The sequence below is a fragment of the Hypanus sabinus genome, chromosome 3 (assembly GCF_030144855.1).
Source record: "Hypanus sabinus isolate sHypSab1 chromosome 3, sHypSab1.hap1, whole genome shotgun sequence".
NCBI classification, from domain to species: Eukaryota; Metazoa; Chordata; class Chondrichthyes; order Myliobatiformes; family Dasyatidae; genus Hypanus; species Hypanus sabinus.
The window spans coordinates 7,548,648-7,570,156 of record NC_082708.1 but is presented as its reverse complement, the minus strand read 5'-3'; the positions used below and the strand labels follow the sequence as shown (position 1 = coordinate 7,570,156).

General features: G+C 44.2%; 2 protein-coding genes across 4 annotated transcripts in view; one reads left to right on the top strand and one right to left on the bottom strand.

Moving 5' to 3' along the window:
* Positions 1-21,509, bottom strand: part of ints4 (integrator complex subunit 4) — a 100,348-nt gene that overhangs the window by 33,107 nt on the left and 45,732 nt on the right. For both annotated transcript variants that reach the window (XM_059963640.1, XM_059963639.1), the window contains exons 11-17: positions 20,447-20,652; positions 17,674-17,816; positions 11,604-11,719; positions 10,454-10,587; positions 7,264-7,421; positions 5,168-5,261; positions 4,677-4,757 (exon numbers count right to left, since the gene is read on the bottom strand). In XM_059963640.1, the coding sequence (XP_059819623.1) occupies positions 4,677-4,757; positions 5,168-5,261; positions 7,264-7,421; positions 10,454-10,587; positions 11,604-11,719; positions 17,674-17,816; positions 20,447-20,652 (932 nt within the window). The remainder of the gene's footprint in view (positions 1-4,676; positions 4,758-5,167; positions 5,262-7,263; positions 7,422-10,453; positions 10,588-11,603; positions 11,720-17,673; positions 17,817-20,446; positions 20,653-21,509) is intronic.
* The window catches only part of LOC132391025 (transmembrane protein 164-like), a 139,075-nt gene that overhangs the window by 113,157 nt on the left and 4,409 nt on the right, over positions 1-21,509 (top strand). The window contains exon 9 of one of the 2 annotated variants that reach the window (XM_059963648.1): positions 5,097-5,233. The exons of the other annotated variant lie outside the window; for it this stretch is intronic. Coding sequence (XP_059819631.1) covers positions 5,097-5,158 — 62 coding nt within the window. The 3' untranslated portion in view covers positions 5,159-5,233. Of the gene's footprint in view, positions 1-5,096; positions 5,234-21,509 lie in introns of those variants that run through there. 2 annotated transcript variants of the gene reach the window in all.

The window sequence follows — 21,509 nt, the reverse complement described above, 5'->3', positions numbered from 1 at the left end:
ATTCAATAGCTAAGACTTTTTAATACAAATGCCCAGTGATACAATTTAAAATTTGGACATGCCAATCCCCCATTCGACTTTTTGAATTGTAGAGTTGACCACTTTATACTGGATCGTTTACCATTCCAAACATGGCATCGTGGTAAGGAGTCCAGTTTTTGCCAATATCCTGCTGGAGGTGCAAGTGGGATCATTGAGCTGATAAAATTAATGCGGGGTAAGATGTTCATTTTAATGACCGATATACGGGCTGGGCCTGATGCTAGCAGGTGTCTCCATCTATTAATATCTTCTTCTATTTTTTTCAAAATTAAAGAGTAATTTGTTTTAGCCACAGATGATAGGGAAGTATTAACTTTAATACCCAAGTAGCGGACCTCATTTGTAACATTAATCTGGGGAGGGAGAGACACCTTACTTTTATCCATATTAATCAACATCGGTGCTGATTTTGACAAATTAACTTTGTGTCCTGAAAGAAATCCAAATTGCTCCAGTGTTTTTAAAACATAGGGAAGAGTCTGTTGAACATTTGCCATATAAACTGGCGTGTCGTCCACGTGAAGTGATATCGAATGTGAAGTTGTACCTATTGTAACGGGGAGATCTGAGGAGAGTTTCTAATTAACTGTGCAAGCGGTTCAATAGATATAGCAAAAATTAAAGGGGACAAAGGGTCCCCTTGTCGTGTGCCCCGTCCTATGTCAAATAACTCTGAGAAACCTCCTCCCACACATACCCAGGCTGAAGGATTAGCATACAATGTTTGAATCATATTGATAAATTTATCTCCTAACTTAAATTCTTTAAGAACTCTCCAAAGATATGGCCATTCAAGACGATCGAATGCTTTTTCAGCATTATGAAATAGCAGGCACAGGCAAGTGGGATTTTATGTGTTGCACTCAGTATGTGTAAGAACCGGCGAATATTATCAGATGCGAGACGTCCCCTGATAAAGCCCGTTTGATCTGGGCTTATTATTTTTCCAACTACTGTCTCAAGTCTACTAACTAAGACTTCGGAAAATATCTTGAGGTCAGCATTTACCAAGGAGATTGGACAGTAATTGGCACACCCCAAGGGATCCTTACTGGGCTTAGGTATAACTGTGATCAGGGCTGTGTTTGGATCTCTATGGAAAGCGCATTTTCCAATAGCATAATTTAATGCTTCTAACCATACTGGTCCAAGAATATCTCAAAGTGCTAGGTAAAGTTCCACAGGTGTGCCGTCTATACCTGGCGTACGGCCTCTATTTGTAGCTTTGACTGCTTTGAGTAGCTCATCCAGTGTAATAGGAGAGTCGAGAGTTTTGGTGTCCTCTAATGACAATGTAGGGAGGTCTAATCCACTAAAAAAATCGCTGAAGTCATTCTGAGAAGGAAGTGAGCCACTTTTATACAGTTCTTTAAAGTAATTCTTGAATATCTCGTTTATTTCCTCTGTTGAAGATACCACTCCACGTTTAGCACATCTAATCGCTGGTACAGACCTTTCAGCTTCCTGTTGTTTGAGTGTTAGTGCCGAAAGATGGCTCGGTCTGCTGCCTTCTGCAGAATTCTTCTGTTTGGTTATATGGATCATGTATTCTGCCCTGCTTCTTAATAAATCATTTAATTCTGCTTGTTTTGTTTTGAGCTCGTTTTCTTTTGTTATGGTGTATCTCCTTTTGAGATCATTCTCCAAAACCTTACATTGTTCTTCTCGGGTGCAAATCTTTTGAAGCCGGCTTTTATGTAGATAGGCTCTGAAACATATGGCATTATTTCGTCAGAAACCCTTGATGGAGGCCCAAATCACAGTCACATCTGAGACACTATTTTTATGTAAATTTATAAATTCTGTCAGTTTTGTTCTCAGCTGTGATAGAAATTAGTCGTTTTTTAGAAGAGTGGAGTTAAACCTCCACCTAGTAGCCTTATTTTTAATTTTGCCATAATTAAAAGTAGATATGACTGGGTTGTGATCAGATAGATGTCTGGGCAAAAATTCTATTGAGTGTACCAAAGGCAGCAGACCGGAGGATACAAGAATGTGATCTATCCGAGAGAAAGTTTTATGTCTTGTGGAGAAGAAGGTATAGTCTTTAGCAGATGGATTATGCACCAGACATTTCAATTGCTACATTAATATTACATCTCATTAATATCATAACTCTTTTGGTACGAGTACCATCAGCTGATGCCACAACGGGTTTATAAAAGCAGTTTTGAACCCTGGGAATATCATTAGGTTTAAAATGTGTTTCCTGTAACAGCGCGACTTCTATTTTCATTCTGCATATCAAATCCAAAACCTTTGAACGCTTGTAGAGAGAGTTTAGTCCTCTAACATTAAATGAGACAATAGTAAGATTTTCTAATTCATCTCTGTTGCTCATCTTCCCCTGGATCTATTGTTGTAAGTTGCTGTTGGAGCGCCGAGTTACCCCCTTCCCACCCCCTCTCCCATCACCCCTCACATTCAACCCTTTACTTTGTAACATCTGTGAGTGTCACTTAGCAATGTCAGACACCGAACACTGACATTAACCAAACCCCTCTAACAACAACAAATTAGAAAGGCAAAGCAGTTCTCATAGACAATCATATCAAAGAGCCAAGAAAAAAAACCTGGACAAACCCATTAACCTATATAATTAAAACCACTTCCTTCTCAAATATACTATAACACATTATCAAGACCCCAACAACTCTCTAGCGAGAAACTGTCGCTTTAACAGATGGCTCCAGTGCTATCTTATCTGGTGCCCAGGAACGTAAACGAGTCTACTGGAGACATAACATTCTAAAGTTATTCAGAACAAACTGCTGTGTATCAGCTTCATTTTTGATGAAGTATGGCAATTGGGGATATTGAATATCACCTTAAAACTCTGACCTGCAATACTGAGAAACAAATTGACCCCTTAATTAACTAAATACAAAAGTGCAACAAGTGACTTTCCAGTAAAAGATTAACCAGAGAACTTCACATCTATAACGTTAACTTGCCCGTGCCTGTTAGATTGCACGTACAGGCAGTTCCATCTCCTCCTGAGGGGCAGGTGGACTTTGCCCGTGGTCTTCTTCCATATCTCCCAGCATCGATGATTTCAGAGCTTCTTTCGCTTCCTCTGCCAAGCTAAACAACATCTTCATGCCCTTGATATTCACTTTCAAAATCGCCGGGTATATGAGAAATGAGTCGATCCCCTTCCGTCGAAGCTTAGCATGGATCTCCTTGTATCTCTGCCGTTCCTGCATCGTGCCGGGGCTGTACTCGGCGAAGAACTGCAGCTGGGTGCCATCAGGGAGAGTAGGTTTGGCTTTCCTCGCGCCCTCCAGGATAGCCTGCTGGTCGGTGTACCGTAGAAGCCTAAAGATCATGGTCTGCGGTCTTGAGGTGTTGTTGGAAAAGATCCTCTGTGCTCTATCAATCTCCAAAGGAGTGCTGTGGAAATTCTTGAGCGCTGGAATCCAATTAGGGAGCATCTTCTCGAGGAAACCTCTCAGATCGTCGCCCTCAGCGCCTGTCAGTAGGTTGACCAGCCGCACATTGTTTCTCCTGGATCTGTCCTCCAAGTCGTTCAGCTTCTTCCATAACTTAGTCACCTCTGCAAGACAGGAATTAGTAACTTTCTCATTCTTGCGTAAGCAAACCTGAAAGTTGTCTATTTTGTTGAAGACCGTGCTAAAGTTTTTAGCATAAATATCCGCTTGCTCCTTTAACAACCGGAGAATGTTGCCATTCTCTGCCATATGCTTCTGTATGGGGTCGAGAGCCTTTTCCAGCGACTCCTTTAGCATGTGGGCTACCGTTTCTTTCAGCGATTCCATCTCCTTTGCCATTGTTTGCTTAATTAGCATAGCTATTTCCTCGGATGAATCGCTAGCTTGGTGTCGTCTGCTGGTATCTTGTTACCTGGTTGAATCTTCTTTTGAGGCCATGTCTTTAGTAAGATCTTTCTCCAACTCAACCTTGTATTAAGACCATCTATGAGCCCTAAAGAACTTGAAAAGGGAGGGTTATATGTTAGCGCTCAGTGCCGTGCTGCCATCTTGCCTCGTGCCTCACCGGAAGTCATTGGCTGTCATGTTTGATCTTCCAATTGATTTTAACATCTCGTAGTCTTTGACTCCCTTACTAATCAAAATCCTATCCTCTGCTTTAAATATACCCAATGACCAGACCTCCACAGCTATCTGTGGCAATGAATTCAACAGTTTCACACACCACTGGTTAACGATGTTCCTCCTCATCTCTGTTCTACGGGGACACCCTTGTATTCTGAGGCTGTGCCCCATGGTTCTGGACTCCCCCATCCTCTCTGCATCCACTCTATCCAGACCATTTAATATTCAAAAGGTTTCAATCAGACCTCCCCTCGTTCCTCTAAACTCTAGCAAGTCCAGGCCCAGAGCAATGCTCATACATTAATCCTTTCATTGCTGGGATCATTCTCTTGAACCTTCTCTGAACCCTCTCCAATGTCAGCTCATCCTTTCTTAGAAAGGGGCCTAAAGCTGTTCACAATACTACAAGTGCGGTCTGACCAATGTCTTCTAAAGCCTCAGCATTACATCCTTGAAGGCAAATGACATAACTAAGGAAAACAAGGGCAGCTGGAGCTGAGGCAGTGGTTCCACATTCTGCCTTCACTCCACCAACGGGGGGACACAGACACCACTCACCTGTTTGGCTGCAGAAGCTGCCACGACGTTCTGTTTGAGGTAGAGTGGAGCAGCCACATTCCACACCTTCTCCTGAAGAGACTGCAAAGAGAAAAATACTTTGTTTCAGGGGGAGACCAGTTTTGCTGAGATACCGAGCTGTGTCCACAACCTTCTGCATTTTCTTTATGGAGAACCTGAGAGGACTCAAGAGGGTGGTGAGAGTATGGAAAGAGCCGCCAGTGGAAGTGGGGGATGCGCATTCGGTTTCAATACCTAAGCGTAGGTTGGATAAATACATGGATGCAAGAGATATGGAGGGCTATGATCCAGATGTAGGCTGATAGAACCAAGCTGAATGTTCAGAATGGATTAGATGGGCTAGAAGGGCCTGTTTCTATGCAGTAGTGCTGTATGACTATGATGTACTTGTTTCCTCAGCTATCAAGGTGGAGACGCCTGGGAGGAGGAAGCCAGCACTCATACAGAGAAGCATCGTGTAAACACCTTACCTTCATGAGCAGGAGCTGGCATTGCAAGTATGTGGCTGAAAACTCAGCGATCCCCGACAACTCTGGCTGTAGCTCTCCCAGTCGCTGCAGGTCACTGGGATCAGAAAAAAGATTAAATAAAAAATGATGCATGAGATACAAGCTTCATCTGTCATAAGTTAATGAATTTCAACACTTAACCAAAAGGAACCGGATTTGTGGACACAGCTCAACTCATCACGGAAGCCAGCCTCCTCTCTATGAACTCCGTTAACACTTGCTGTGGTTTCAACCAAGCAGCCTGCATAACCAAAGCTTCTCCGAGGACCATCACCTTGTTGTGCTGGTGAGGCTTGTGAGCTCCTGAGAGGCCAAGAGCAATGCGGTCTAGAGTTTAGCTCCTGGTAGGGTCACCATAGTGGTATGGTCAAGGGGGGAGTGTGACAGAGAGCACTTGGTAAACACACTCCTTCCACACGAGTACACACACACACACACCCATGTCATTCTGCTGTTGTGCTGAGTGTGTACACTGCAGTGTCTCCCCCGGTATATTCTCATAACAGGTCCTAAACCGAGCTGCTGCGCTCCGGTTGGCTTTCTGGTGCCTTTCGCATCACACATGGCAGAATCTCTTTAGCGATGGGATGTGTAAATGTGTACATGTTGCTTGTATACTGTATTTAAGGGAGATACTTTCTGTTATTTTGTAATATGATCATAACTACATTGTGGGGTGCATCTGATTCTAATTCATGGGTAGTCTTAAGTTAACTTTGTTGGTAATCAAAGCTGCTATGCCCTAGTGCTGATTTAAAGGAGCTCATCGCCCTCAGTGAGCTAGAGATGCAGGCTGTCACGTTGTCACAATGGGCAAGAATAGGAGGGAGCTATAATTGTTTTCTGGTAGCTATCTTTTTGCAAATATTGGCAGTTTTCATTTCACTATTTTCACTAAAGTTTGTAAGTTTGATTTTTGACGCATCTAATAAACAGAGTAGCTCAGAAACTGATGAGCTCCTGGAATTTACAATCCAATCAGCCACAGTTCTGTGGGTGAAAATGCCTTGTTAATGAGAGGTCAGAGGAGAATGGCCAGACTGGTTCAAGCTCACAGGAAGGTGACAGTAACTTGAAAAACCATGCATTACAGTAGTGGTGTGCATCTCTGAACACACATCAAACCTTTAAATGGATGGGCTCCAGCAGCAGAAGATGACACTCATTGGCCATTTTATTATGTCTCAGCCATCTCCCCTCTCCATTCTCAATCCTGATGCAGGGTTTCAACTCTAAATACTGATGATTCTTTTCAGATTTAGATTTATTTATCACACGTACACAGATAAATGCAGTGAAATACTTTGTTTGTGTTAACAACCAACACACCTAAGAATGCGCTAGGGCAGCCTACACGTTTTGCCACGCATTTCCCTACCCTTTATAGGATTAGGGTTAGGGTTGTCAATTTTGTTTAAGCAGTCAGGGGTTTGTTAGCCCCAAGCTGAATCCCTAAACCAAAAGGACTGGTGGACTGTAACAGGCTCAACCGGCTGGAGCCAAAAACTGTAGGTTAGAGTATCTGACACAAAATGCTGGAGGAACTCAGCAGGTCAGACAGCGTCGTTGGAAAAGAATGAACTGTCTATGGTTGAGACCAAGACCCTTCATCAGGACTGGAGAAGGGGGCAGAAGCCAGAATAAGAAGGTGAAGGGAAGGGGAAGGAGGACAAGTTGGCAAATGATAGGTGAGAGCAGGTGAGCAGGGAGGTGGTTGGTTGGGGGAGCAGGGAGTTTGGGGATAAGGTAAAGGGCTGAAGGATAAGGAATGTGATTGAAGAGGAGAGTGGACCATGGAAAGAGAAGGAGAACCAGAGTTCTTGGTTAGACTGCTCTACGGTTAGAACCTCCCACTTGACCAGACTGGGTCGCCCTACCAGGAGCTAAGCTCCAGACGGCATCACTCTGAGGATTTCAGAAACTCACAAGGCTCTCCCCCATGACAAGGTGGTGATCCTCAGAGAAACTGACAACTGTATTCAGTGAACGACACCATTAAACAGAGGACAGTCATTCACTGTGACCCATCCAAAGCACAGAGAGATAGTAATGATCACCGAATTGTTAGTTTCAGAAGGTCCTGAGCTCCCTGGGTATCCAGATGTTGGAGGGTCTGAGCCCGGTCAAGGCTCTGCTGCACAAACTGGCGGGACGAGTCCTCGTTCAGAGCGTGGTTGGAGGAATCTGAGACCGATACCATCTTCCTGCCTGGCAACTGTAAATGCAAAGCACAATGCCGGAGATAGCAGAGATCTTCTGGAAATCCAGAGTAATGCACACAAAATGCTGGCGGAACCCCAGCATCGACGGAGAGGACTAAACAGTCGACATTTTGGGCTGAGACTCTTCATCAGGGCTGGACCTGCTGAGTTCCGCCAGCACTTTGCGTGTGTTACACCACACAGGACAAATGCAACTACACTGGTCACGGAGCTCTGAGGTACAGAGCACAAAAGGTAAAGAACCTCTGACTAAATCAAATTCTATTCCCATCTTAGAATCCATTACTTTAATTTCTTTCCCCGCACTGAGGCCCAAACAGTTCAAGGAAATATTCTGGCACCTGTCTCCAACCACCTCACTCAACCTGCCTCTTGTTCTCTGTCGCCATCTCTCCCACCTCAACCACCGATTCTGGCAGCTCATTCCAAACATGCACCATCTTTTGCATGAGAAAGCTGCCTCTGATGTCTTGCCTCTAATCCTAAACCTCTTGCCCTCTTGCTTTTACCAGCCCCTCCCTGGGAATAAGACTGTGGCTTTCACCCTGTCTATACCCCTCATGAACCTGTATACCACTATCAGGTCACCCCTCAATCTCCCACACTCCAACCTCACCCTGTAATTTAAGATTGTTTAATGTCAATTCCAGTGCACAAACATAAAGTTGAACAAAATAATTGTTACTCTGGATCCAATGCCACATATAAAAAAACACAATAAGATAAAGAACACAATAATAAAATAAAACAATCAATATAAATACATAAGGTAGTTTACATACAGAGATTGAATGTATGTCCATAAAGGGTCCTTAAGGTCATTATAACTGGGGGTGGTAACTATCTATTAAATGCTCCCAATGGCATGCGCCTCAAATAGCCTCTGCCAACCAAGTCCAGGTGCGGGAAAAGGGCCAGCAATATCATGCAGGATCCCACCCACCCTGCTCACGGACTGTTTGTCCCACTCCCATCAGGAAGGAGACTATGTAGCATCCACACCAAGACCACCAGACTCAAAAACTTTCCCCAAGCAGTGAGGCTGATCAACATCTCCGCTCACTAACCCACAGTCCAGGCAACATCCTGGTACATCTTTTCTTGCAGCCTTTCTAAATCAGTAACATCTTTCTTATAACAAGGTGATCAAAATTGTACACAATACTCCAAGATTGACCTCACTAATGTCTCACATAATACAACTTCCCGACTTCTATGCTTGATGCCCTGACTGATGAAGGCCAGTGTGCTTCAGCACCTTATCTACATACGATGCCGCTTTCAGCCAACTCTGTCCTTACGCTCCCAGGTGCGTCTGTTTCTTGTTTTTTGAAATATTTCCCCAGTCTCAGTCTGCTTGTCAGTCTTTGTTCGTGTGTGGTTTTTTATTGATTCTATGATATCTCCTTGTTCTTTTATTTTGCAAGAAAATTAACCTCAATGTATGGTGACATAGTTTGATGATAAATTTACTTTGAAATTTGGACCTTGATGTCTTCTTTAAAACAGAGGTAAGGAGGGGTATCTACACCTAGAGGGTGGGGAGTCTGTGGAATTCATTGCCATAGAGGGCTGTGTCATTGAGTATATTTAAAGCGGAGGTTGATAGGTTCTTGATTTGTCAGGGCATCAAAGGTTACAGGAAGAAGGTAGGGCAAGAGAATGGATAATAAATCAGCCATGATAGGAAGGTGTAGTGGCCTTGATGGGCAAATTACCTAATTCTGCTCCTGTCTTAGGTCTTCGACTTTGAATGGTCTCTGGGTTCAAGTCGTAAAACTCGCTTCCCATTATCACCAGAAAAACTTCACAAGGTCAAAGAGACAAGCAATAAATGTTGTGGTCACAGCTCAGCACATCATGGAAACCAGCCTCCCCTCCCTGGGCACTGTCTGCACTTCTCGCTGACCCACTAAATCACTTGGCATAATCAAAGACCCCACCCTATTGTAGACATTCTCTCTTCTCCCCTCTCCCATTGGGCTGAGGATATAAAAGTCTGAAAGCATGTACCACTAAGCTCAAGGACAGCTTCTATCCCAGTTTTCACTTTTGAACAAAGCCTTATATAACAAAATGAACTCTTGACGTTACAATCTACCTCATTATTACCTTGCACCTTACTGTTTGCCTGAACTGCGCTCTTTATAACTGGAGCACTTTATTCTGCATTGTGTTCTACCTCAATGCACTATGTAATGATCTGAACAGTATGCAAGACAAGTTTTCTCTATATCTCAGTATAGGTCACAACAGTGAAATGCATAAGGCAACAGGAAGCTGCTTTAGCTCAGTGGGAGAGCACAGGTTCAATCCCCGGCATCGCCACATCAGCGACCATATTTGTGTTACACCATTACAGCGCCTGGGAGTTTCCACTTTCTTCCTGTGACCACGTGGGTTTTCTCCTCCTCCCACGTACTCAAGACGTATGCGTTAGTAGGTCATTAGTCAAATGGATATAATTGGGCGGCTCATTGCATCGGAAGGACCTATTAACCATTTAACAATTACAACACGGAAACAGGCCATCTCAGCCCTTCTAGTTCGTGCCGAATGCTTACTCTCACCTAGTCCCACCGACCTGCACTCAGCCCATAACCCTCCATTCCTTTCCTGTCCATATACTTATTCAATTTTACTTAAAATGACAATATCGAACCTGCCTCTACAACTTCTGGTGGAAGCTCGTTCCACACAGTTTCCACTCTCTGAGTAAAGAAAAACTCCCTCATGTTACCCTTAAACTTACCCTAACTCTCAACTCATGTCCTCTTGTTTGAATCTCCCCTACTCTCAATGGAAAAAGCCTATCCACGTCAACTCGATCTATCCCCCTCATCACTTTAAATACCTCTATCAAGTCCCCCCTCAACCTTCTACGCTCCAAAGAATAAAGACCTAACTTGTTCAACCTAAAGTACTATCTCTGAATAGCAGAAAGAAAGCAAACAAATTCCAATTCTTTACTTAAAGGAACAAATCGAACTTGCCATGATTTGTAAGTGCTGCAGATTCCTCTTACCTGGAGTGGAGGCACCAAATCAGACAGGCTGTCACGTAGGTAGGCATAGTGACGGAACGTGTGGTCTGAGAAGAGAGCAGACATGGTCGGGCAGGTCTTGGCTGCATTGAACACCAAAACAAGCACTGCAATGTCTAGTACAATCAGGAGTTAAGGAAGACTCACTGACCATCTTTAACGGTGTACACACACTCAGGAAGTAACCAGGATGCTGACTGGATCGCAGAGCCTGTTGAACTTCTCAATTCATTCCCACTCTCCGATCCATCCACATTCTCCCTCACTTGGCTTCACCTATCACCTGCCAGCTTAGAATAGAGATGAGGAGGAATTTCTGTGGCCAGAGGGTGGTAAATCTGTTGAATTCATTACCACAGATGGCTGTGGACACCAAGTCATTGGGTACATTTAAAACAGAGGTTGACAGGGATAATAAATCAGCCATGGTGGAATGGTAGAGCAGATTCCATGGAACAAATGACCAAACTCTGCTTCTATGTCTTACGGACCTGTACTCCTTGCCCTCCTCCCACCTTCTTATTCTTCCTTCTTCCCCCCTCCCTTCGTTCCCAACCCTGATGAAAGGTCTCAGCTTGAAATGTGGACTGTTTGTACCTCTCCAATAGATGCTGACTGACCTGCTGAGTTCCTCCAGCATTTTGCGGTTCATCTGAGTAAACCGTGGCCGACACCATTCATTTTTCTGGAACGTTATCCCACTTGACGTCAGCAGCATTCATTACACAGTAATGAAGAGTGAAGGCGTTAACCAGTAATAGCACCACGATAGCACAGGGCTTAGTGCGACACTATTAAAGCTCAGGGTATCGTCGTGATATCATAATGGTTAGTGTGACATTATTACAGCTCAGGGTAGTGCAATGATAGCACAGTGCATAGTGTGACACGATTACAGCTCAGGGTGTTACGGAATTCAAAGTTCAATTCCGATGTCCCCCATAAGAAAGTTCTTTTCTAGTGTGAATGGGTTTTCTCTGTGTGGTCCTGTTCCCTCCCACATTCCAAAAATGTACCAGTTAATAAGTTAACTGGTCATTGTAAATTGTCCTGAGATTAGACTAGGTAGTTAATTGGTGGGTTGCCAGAAGGGCACGTTCTAGGCTGCATCTCTAAATAAAAATAAAGATACAAGCCGGGTCGTCCATGTCGGGTTCTGGGGTGTCGAAGTATGGGTGTGTACTCAGCAGTTCAGGAACGAGAGGCAAAACCAGGGTGGGGTGCCTGCTGCCCAGGTACTTGAGGCATCTAGGGAAGAGAGAAAATTCAGGCAAGTTCATTTGAGGTTACAATCAAGTCCAGAGCAGAAATACTGCCAATGCAGTGTAGCATTGAAACAATCACACAGCCCAGGACACAACATTATTATAAACCACTTTTTATAATGTTGTTTACATTGTAAATACATGTTGGTATTTATGCATTTATGCACATTTTGTTCCATACCCATACTTTAACCTTTAACTTTATTTTTTGTACAATTTTCTACTATAATCGTTGAATGTTATTTTTTGGTTGCCTGACCAACACACCACAGCAAATTCCCAATTCGTGTAAATGTATCTGGTGAATAAAGCAGATCCTTGATAACATTCAAGATGAAAGATTATCTTTATTTGTCCCACGTACATCATGACATGGAGTAAAATGTGTTGTTTGTGTCAGTGACCACCACAGTCGGAGGATGTGCTGGGGGCAGACCGCAATTGTTGCCACGCTCACAACTCACTAACCTAACACATACATCTTTGGACTTTGGGAGGAAACTGGAGCACCCAGAGGAAACGCAAGTGGTTCACAAGGAGAACGCACAAACTCCTTAAGGATAATCTGGATGATGGGGTGGTAAATTGGATTAGTAAATATGCAGATGATACTAAGGTAGGTGGCGTTGTGGATAATGAAGTAGGTTTTCAAAGTTTGCAGAGAGATTTAGGCTAGTTAGAAGAGTGGGCTGAGCGATGGCAGATGGAGTTTAATGCTGATAAGTGTGAGGTGCTACATTTTGGTAGGAATAATCCAAATAGGACATACATGGTAAATAGCAGGGCATTGAAGAATGCAGTAGAACAGAGTGATCTAGAAATAATGGTGCATAGTTCCCTGAAGGTGGAATCTCATGTGGAAAGGGTGGTGAAGAAAGCTTTTGGTATGTTGGCCTTTATATATCAGAGCATTGAGTATAGGAGTTGGGATGTAATGTTAAAATTGTACAAGGCGTTGGTAAGGTCGAATTTGGAGTATTGTGTACAGTTCTGGTAACCGAATTATAGGAAAGATGTCAACAAAATAGAGAGAGTACAGAGAAGATTTACTAGAATGTTACCTGGGTTTCAGCACCTAAGTTACAGGGAAAGATTGAACAAGTTAGGTCTTTATTCTTTGGAGTGTACAAGGTTGAGGGGGGACTTGATAGAGGTATTTAAAATTATGAGGGGGATAGATAGAGTTGATGTGGATAGGCTTTTTCCATTGAGAGCAGGGGAGATTCAAACAAGAGGACATGAGTTGAGAGTTAGGGGGCAAAAATTTAAAGGTAACATGAGGGGGAACTTCTTTACAGAGAGTGATAGCTGTGTGGAATGAGCTTCCAGTAGAAGTGGTAGAGGCAGGTTCGGTATTGTCATTTAAAGCAAAATTGGACAGGTTCATGGACAGGAAAGGAATGGAGGGTTATGGGCTGAGTGCGGGCCAGTGGGACTTGGTGAGAGTAAGTGTTCGGCATGGATTAGAAGGGCCAAGATGCCTGTTTCCATGCTGTAATTGTTATACGGTTAATCCTGGGAACTGAACTCTCATTGGTGATGGCTCTGTGCTGAACCTAGGGTCTGGGGACAGACTCTCTGTGGATTTCAGTTCAGAACGCTATTTGCTTGTATTTATTGTTTGCATGATTTGTTTCTTTTTTTCTCCCTGCACATTTGGGTGATTGACAGCCTTTTTTTAAAATGGATTTCCTTGTTTTGTGACTGCCTGTTAGGGAGACGAATCTCAGGTTGTATAATGTATACATACTTTGATAATAAGTGTACTTTGAACTTTGTAAAGCGCTACACTACCCACTACACTACTGTGCCACTCAATATCTTGCAGCAGCTTTGTAAAATACCCAACCAATCACTTTTATCCTTCCTGATGCTCTTCACCTCAACCACAACTCCAAGTGTTTGAATTATTTGCAGTGACAAATGCAAGCAGACCCAGCCCCTGCCGTGGGCCCACTGGGGAAGTCGAAGGCCCAATGTTTGCCCACTGGTGGCTGCGCAGCTAAAAATTTAATCGTCACATGTACATCAAAAACAAAGTGAAAACAACGAGCAAGAATTGTGCTAATGGGTCCTGACAGAGGGCCTCTGCCTGAAACATTGACTCTTTATTCCTTTCCACAGATGTTGCCTGACCTGCTAAGTTTCTTCAGCATTTTGTGTGCGTTACTCTAATATAAATCTAACATTTGGCGGCGTGATGTAGCTTGAAGTGGCCACCCTGGAGCTGATATGTTATTTGTTAAGCAGGGGTGCTGTGTACAATCCTAATCTAATGAAAAACAGACGTGGGAGCCTGGAGCACGGAGGAACATCTGGAAATCGCCAGGAAGGCCCACTTCGTTGCTGCTGCTGCTGTGAGGTCCGGGTCTCTGCTGAGAAGAACAGGCCCCCAGTCCTCAGGGTCGCGTCGCCAGTGGCCGCTGGTGGGGGCATCTTAATACGCTCGGCAGAGGATGGTGCTCGGAGAAGCTGTGCCGGAGGGGATATTTGATAGTGGGATACAAAACTATAAGGCATATTGATAAGTTAAATGCAAGCAGGTTTCTTCCACTGAGGTTGGGTGAGACTAGAACTAGAGATCATGGGTTAAAAGTGAAAGGTGAAATGCTTAAGGGAAACTTCTTTACACAGAGGGAGGTGAGAGTGTGGATAGAGCTGCTAGCAGAAATGGTGGATGTGGGTTTAATTGTAACACTTAAGAGAAGAATGGATAAGTACATGGATGGAAGTGGTATGGAGGACTATGGTCCAGGTATAGTTTGATGGGACTAGGCAGAATAACAGTCCAACACAGACCAGATGGAACGAAGAGTCTGTTGGGGGTAATCTATTTCATCCAGTGCACCCGGTGCCGCCTCCTCTACATCGGCGAGAACCTACGCAAATTGGGGGACCGCTTCATCAAGTACCTACGCTCCAACCGCCACAACAGACAGGATCTCCCGGTTGCCACTCACTTCAACTCTCCTTCACATTCCCATTCAGATATGTCCATACATGGCCTCCTCTACTTCCATGATGAGGCCAAACTCAGGTTGGAGGAGCAACACCTCATATACCGTCTGGGTAGCCTCCAGCCCCTTGGTATGAACTTCCAACTTCTGGTAATTCCCTCCCTCTCCCTTCCCCCATCCCACCTTCACTCTGTCTCCTCTTCTAGCCCCCTATCACGACTCTACCTTCTTCTACTACCCATAGTGCTTTCCCCTTAGATTCCTTCTTCACCTCTCCTGCCTATCCTCTCCCTGCTTCCCCTCCCCCACCCCTTGATCTTTCCTCTGGTATTCCACCCTCCCCCCACCTTCTTTATAGGGCCCCTGCTCCCTCCTTCTTCAGTCCTGACGAAGGGTCTCAACCGAAACGTTGACTGCTTCTTTCAACAGATGCTGCCCGACCTGCTGAGTTCATCCAGCTTTTTTGTACGTCTTGGAACGAAGAACCGGTTTCTGTACTGTAGTACTCTATGGCACGCTGCAAATACTTGTACAGGAGTTGGGGGTGTCATGTTGATGAGACCGCATGGTCCTGCACATAGTGTGCAGTGCTGGTCACTGTACCCCAGGACAGGTGCAAGTAAGCTAGGGAGGCTACAGAAAAAAATTCTGTAACAATATTGTTGGGACTGGAGGGCTTGAGTTACAAGAAGAAACTGGACAGGCTGGGTCTGTTTCCCTGGAGGTTAGAGGCTGACAGTTGACCAAAAAGTTGTCCTTATAAAATTATGAAGGGCATAGATAGGGTAGATTGGTTCATGAAAATGATCCTGGGAAATACAGGGTTAACATATGAGGAGTGTTTGATGGCTCTGGGCCTGTACTGGCTTGGAAGAATGGGGGGAGGGGGGGCGGAAATCTCATTGAAAAGTATTGAATATTATAGAGTGGATGTTTCCTACAGTGGGGAAGTCAAGGACCAGAGGGCACAGTATCAGAACAGAACAGACATGAGGAGAAATTCCTTTAGCCAGACGGTGGTGAATCTGTGGAATTCATTGCCTGGATAGCTGTGGAGGCCAAGACATTGGATATATTTAAAGCAAAGATTGATAGGATCTTGGTTAGTCAGAGTGTCAAGCATTATGGAGAGAAGGCAGGAGAAGAGGGTTGAGAGGGATAGTAAATCAGCCATGGTGAAATGGCAGAGTGGTCTTGATGGACCGAATGGCATACCTCTGCTCTTACATTTGCAGTTTATTCCCCAGCGCAGGGCATTCTAAAACTAGAGAGCATGGGTTTAAGCTGAAAGGGGAAAGACTGAGGGGCAAGGTATCCACGCAAAGGGTGGGGGCAGGGGATTTGGAACGAGCTGCCGGGGAAGTGGTAGGGGCAGATAAAAATAAAATGTTTAAAAGACTTTAGAACAGGTACATGGATAGGAAAGATTTAGAATAGGGGTTCCCAACTGTGTTTATGCCATGGAAGCTTACCATTAACCGAGGGGTCTGTGGACCCCAGGTTTAGAGGGTTATGGGCCAATCATGGAGTCTGGATCCATGGTCTGGAAGCAGCCTGTCCTGTGGTTGGAGGCCCATCTGTGTGTGAGAGTCAGGGGTGGGTGGGAAAGGGTTTGTTTTACTGTTGTTGGAGGCTCATCCGTGTATGTGGGTCAGGGGGAGGGTGGGAAAAGAGGTTGTTTTGATGTTGTTCCTTGCTGTATGTTGGCTGCGTGTTCTGCAGAACATGTTTGGCATGCTCTACTGGCGTTGGAATGTGTGGCAACATCTGCAGGCTGTCCTCCGCACATCCTGAGATTGTGTTGGCTATAAACACAAAGAACGTATTTCACTGTATGTGACGAAGAAAGCTAATGTTACCTACAAATAGGCAGTGAGACGACTGAACTCCCTGCCACCACCAATGTCTCTCTACAAATGAAGCACCAGCAGCATTATACTGTTTACTTTTTAACTTGTGTCATAAATACAATTCATGCTAAATGTCAAGTCATCCAGAATATATCCCCAGCATCGAGGACAGCTTCAAAGGGCAATGCCTCGAAAAGGCAGCATCCACCATTAAAGGACCCCGACCACCCAGGACATGCTCTCTTCTCATTGCCTGAAGACACACACTAAAGGATTCAGGAGCAGTTTTTTCCCCTCCAGATTTATGAATGGACAACAAACCCACGTACACTACCTATTTTTTGCTCTCTTTTTGCACTATTCAATTTTATTTTATGTATTTCTTATTGTAATGTATAGATTTTTTATTATTATGTACTGCAACGCAGATTTCACGACATATGCCAGTGATAGTGAACCTGATTCTGATTTACGTGCTGTGTGCGTGTTATATGCACCGTGTTGGTCCGGAGGAGCGTTGTTTCATTTGGTGGTATACATTTGTACAGTTAAATGACAATAAACCTGCACACGAAACTATTGGTGTGGGATTACATTTCCCTCTCCCCAAACAGCCCTGTCTATCGTGGGCAAAGCCCTCCCCATCACTGAGCACTGTTGAGGGAAAGCAGTATCCACCATCAGGACACCCCCCACAACCCAGGACATGCTTTCTTCTTGTTGCTACCTTCAGGAAGGAGGTCCAGGTGCCTCAGGATTTACACCACCAGATTGAAACAGTTATTACCCCTCAACTATCAGGCTTTTGAACCAAAGGGGATAACTTCACTAGACCCATCATTGAAATGGTCCCACAACCAATGGATTCACTTTCAAGGAATCTTCATCTCAAGTTCTCGATATTTATTATTATTTCTTTCTTTTTGTACTGGCACTGATTGTTGTCTTTTGCACTCCGGTTGAACGCCCAAGTTGATGCTGTCTTGCAGTGATTCTGTTATGGTTATTATTCTATAGATTTATTAAGTATGCCCACAAGAAAATGAACCTCAGGGTTGTATATGGTGACATATATGTATCTTGATAATAAATGTACTTTTAAGTTTGTTAAACCATAGAAAGGGACTCACTTCCAGATTGAATTCCGATCGGTTGGATACTTAGCCAGGTTTTTCAGTAGTTCCACCAGAGCCAGGTGAATACCGTCCTTTGTGGACACGTTTGTGTAGCACAGCAACTCGTGTAAAGCTTCCCGGATGTCACGGGAAGAGTCCTGTGAAACAAAAGAGAAGAACATTTACCTGGGCAAACTAGCTTCCTGTTGCTTCAGATAGAATTGTTTTGCTTACAAAAGGAAGTGATGCTGAGGCTTTATGTGGCATTGTCTGGATCGTACATGTAGTATGGCGAGCAGATTTGAGCCCTTATCTAAGACAGGATGTGCTGGCGTTGGAGAAGGTCCAGAGGAGGTTCACTAAAATGACCCAGGAACTAGAGGGTTAATATACGAGCAGCGTTTGATGACCCTGGGCCTGTAGTCGCTGGAGTTTAGAAGAATGAGAGTGGGATCTTGTTGAAATCTATCAAATATTGAAAAGCTTAGATGGAGTGGATGTGGAGAGGCAGAGTCTAGGACCAAAGGACACAGCTTTAGAATAGAGGGACGTCCATTTAGAACAGAGCTGAGGAGGAATTTCTTTAGCCAGAGGGTGGTGAATCTGTGGAATTCATTCCCACAGACAGCTGTGGAGGCCAGGTCATTGGATATATTTAAAGTGGAGATTGGTAGGTTCTTAATTATTATGGGCATCTATGATTATGGAGAGAAGACAGGAGAATGGGGTTGAGAGGGATAATAAATCAGCCATGATGGAATTGCAGGCAACCCCAATGGGCCAAAGAACCTAATTCTGCTCCTATATCTTATGGCCTATCCCCAAGTCCCTGAGTGTACTTAGCTGAGTTGTCAAGCAAAGATATTATTGTGGGTGAGAGGAGATTGCAAACACTGGAAAATGAGGCAATAAACAAACTACTGGAGGAACTCAGTGGGTCGAGCAGTATCTGTAATGGAGGGAGGGAGGGGAGAGGCACTGTCGACATCTCAGGTCTGCAGGACTGAATGGAGAGGGGAGATGGCTGGTGTAAACAGGAAAGGGGGGAGGTAAATCAAGGCCCAGTAAGTATTAGGTGGATTGAGCAATGATGAAGGATGACAGTCAGATTGAACCAGATCAAAAGGGAAAGTCTGGAGCTGAGAAACAGAAGGTGGTGGAGGCAGACATTTAAAAAAAAGAGGACAGATTCTGATGCAAGGACAGCAAAAACGTGAGGAACACCACCATCTGGAAGTTGGCCTCCATCTTGACATGTCACATAATCTTTTAGGTTACAACAAGCCATTAACAGGATGCAGAGCTGGGCTGAGAATTGGCAGATGGAGTTCAATCCAGAAAAATGTGAAGTGATTCACTTGGGTAGGTCAAGCTTGAAGGCTGAATACAGGGTTAACAGCAGGATTCTTTGGAGGAACAGAGGGGTCTTGGGGTCCACGTCCATATATCCCTTGGAGTTGCCATATAGGTTGATAGGTTGGTTAAGAAGGTGTATGGTGTTTTGTTTGCCATTAGTCAGGGGACTGAGTTCAAGAGCTGCGAGGTAATTTTGCAGATCTATAAAACCCTGATTAGACCGCACTTGGAATACTGTGCTCAGTTCTGTTCGCCTCATTATACGAAGGATGTGGAAGCTTTAGAGAGGATGCAGAGGAGATTTACCAGGACGCTGCCTCGATTGGAGAGCATGCCTTATGAGGAAAGGTTCTCTTTGGAGTGAAGACGGATGAGGCGACTTCACAGAGGCACAGAAGATGATAAGAGGCATTAGACATTCAGGGACTTTTCCCCGGGCAGAGATGGCCTATATAAGGTGATTGCACCTTACATTGCAGGAAAGTGTGGCGGGGTATCAGAGGTAGATTTTTATTTTTACAGTGAGTGTGGTGGGTCCGTGGAACACTCTGCCTGGGGTGGTGGTACAGGCAGATACATTAGGGACATTTAAGAAACCCTTAGTTAGATATATGGATGATAGAAAAATTGAGAGTTATGTGGCAGGGAATGGTTAGATTGATTTGGAGTAGCTTAAAAGGTTGGTAAACATCATGGGCCATACTGTGCTAAACTGTTCTATGCCATTTAGGAATGGACAATTCAATCAATTTTTCCATTATTGGAGGGAGGACAGGGTCAGGTGGGGGAAACCACAAATATTTGATTGGTTTAATCACCTCAGGGAGCCACATCTACTGAATGAATTGTCTGTGAATGCAAACTTTTCACACTGCTTTACTCTGGTACAGTATATATATTCTTACCACGATTAAATTCTATGTTGATAAAAAAAACTTAAATCCTGAAGAGCCCACACCCACTTCAAAAAGAAATTTTTGCAAGTCGGATTGAGTGAGACAATGAAAGGACAGAGGCAACAATAGCAGCAACACACACAAATGAATTTCTGATAACCCCCCTACCAACCTCCTCATTTCTTTACCTGCCCATCACCTCCCTCAGGTACTCCTCCCGCTTCCCTTTCCTCCAAGGCCTTCTGTCCTCTCCTATCAGATTCACCCTTCTCCAGCCCTTTATCTTCTTCACCCATCTACTTCACCCCCTATGCCCTTCTCCCGGTTTCACCTATCGCCTTGTATTTCTTCCTCCTCTTCCCAACTTCTCACTCTGACCTCATCTTTTTCCTCCTACCTGATGAAGGGTCTCAGCTTGAAATGTCAACTGTTTACTCCTTTCCATGGATGCTGCCTGGCCTGCAGAGTTCCTCTAGCATTTTGTGTGCGTTGCTTAGATTTCCAGCATCTTTAATTTAGCAACAATAGAAGCTCACCTCCAGCACAGCCAACACTGTATCCAGTTGGTCCTCGCGCAGGCGGATATGGACAGAAATCTTCCGCAGAGCGTGAATCGAACCCAGCCTCACCTCCTCGATTTCGTCATTGAACATGTCCACCAAGAAATCAAGGCATTTTTCCGCAAAGGATGCAGAGGCCTGAGCCAACATGCAGAGGGACTCCACCGCTGCGTTGCGCACCTCTGCAGTTCAAAGGAGAAACACTGCTTACCTTCTGGTGAAGTGTAGCTCTGTAATCAAGATAAAACCGGCAACGAGCATCGCCTGTGACCCACTGGGTTGGAGTCTAAAGATTCCAAGTTGAAATCTACTGCAGAGATCTTCTCTTTGGCCCATCTAGCCCATGCTGACTTATTCTTCTAACTAGCCCATTTACTTGCACCTGGACTGTATCTCACCAAATCCCTCTCATTCATGTACTTATCCAAATTTCTCTTAGATGTTATCTTGCTCTTGGACTGTTTGTCTCACTCCCATTAGGGAGGATGCTACGTAGCATCCACGCCAATACCAGACAGACTCAAAAACAGTTACTTTCCTTAAGCAGCAAGGCCGATCAACACGACCATCCACTAACCCACCCCTCCACACCCCCAGCCACCACTATTTTATCATTTCCTGTCAGAGTCACCTTATGTAGTCACTCCTGTGCCCAGTGTCACTTTATGGACATACATTCTATGTACAAGCTGCCAGTATGTCAGGGAAAGTGGTTCTGAATTACTTCTGAAGACATACCAAGTGAACAGTTAAGCTAGTTTCGGTGAAATTACTCAAGGATAAATTTTAACCAGGCTATGGGATTATGGCGACAACCTTATTTACACACCTGACTAAGAGACAAAACCTCTAACAATGCAACAGAAACTAGAAATAGCTTCTAATAAGTAAACTATGATTGTAAATAGGTTTATTATTGTCAGGTGAACTAAGGTTCAGTGAGAAATTTGTCTGCTCATACAGATCAACTTATTACAACAGATAGTTATACTGATACAAGGTAAAACAGTAACAGAGTCCAGAATAAAGTGTAACTCAG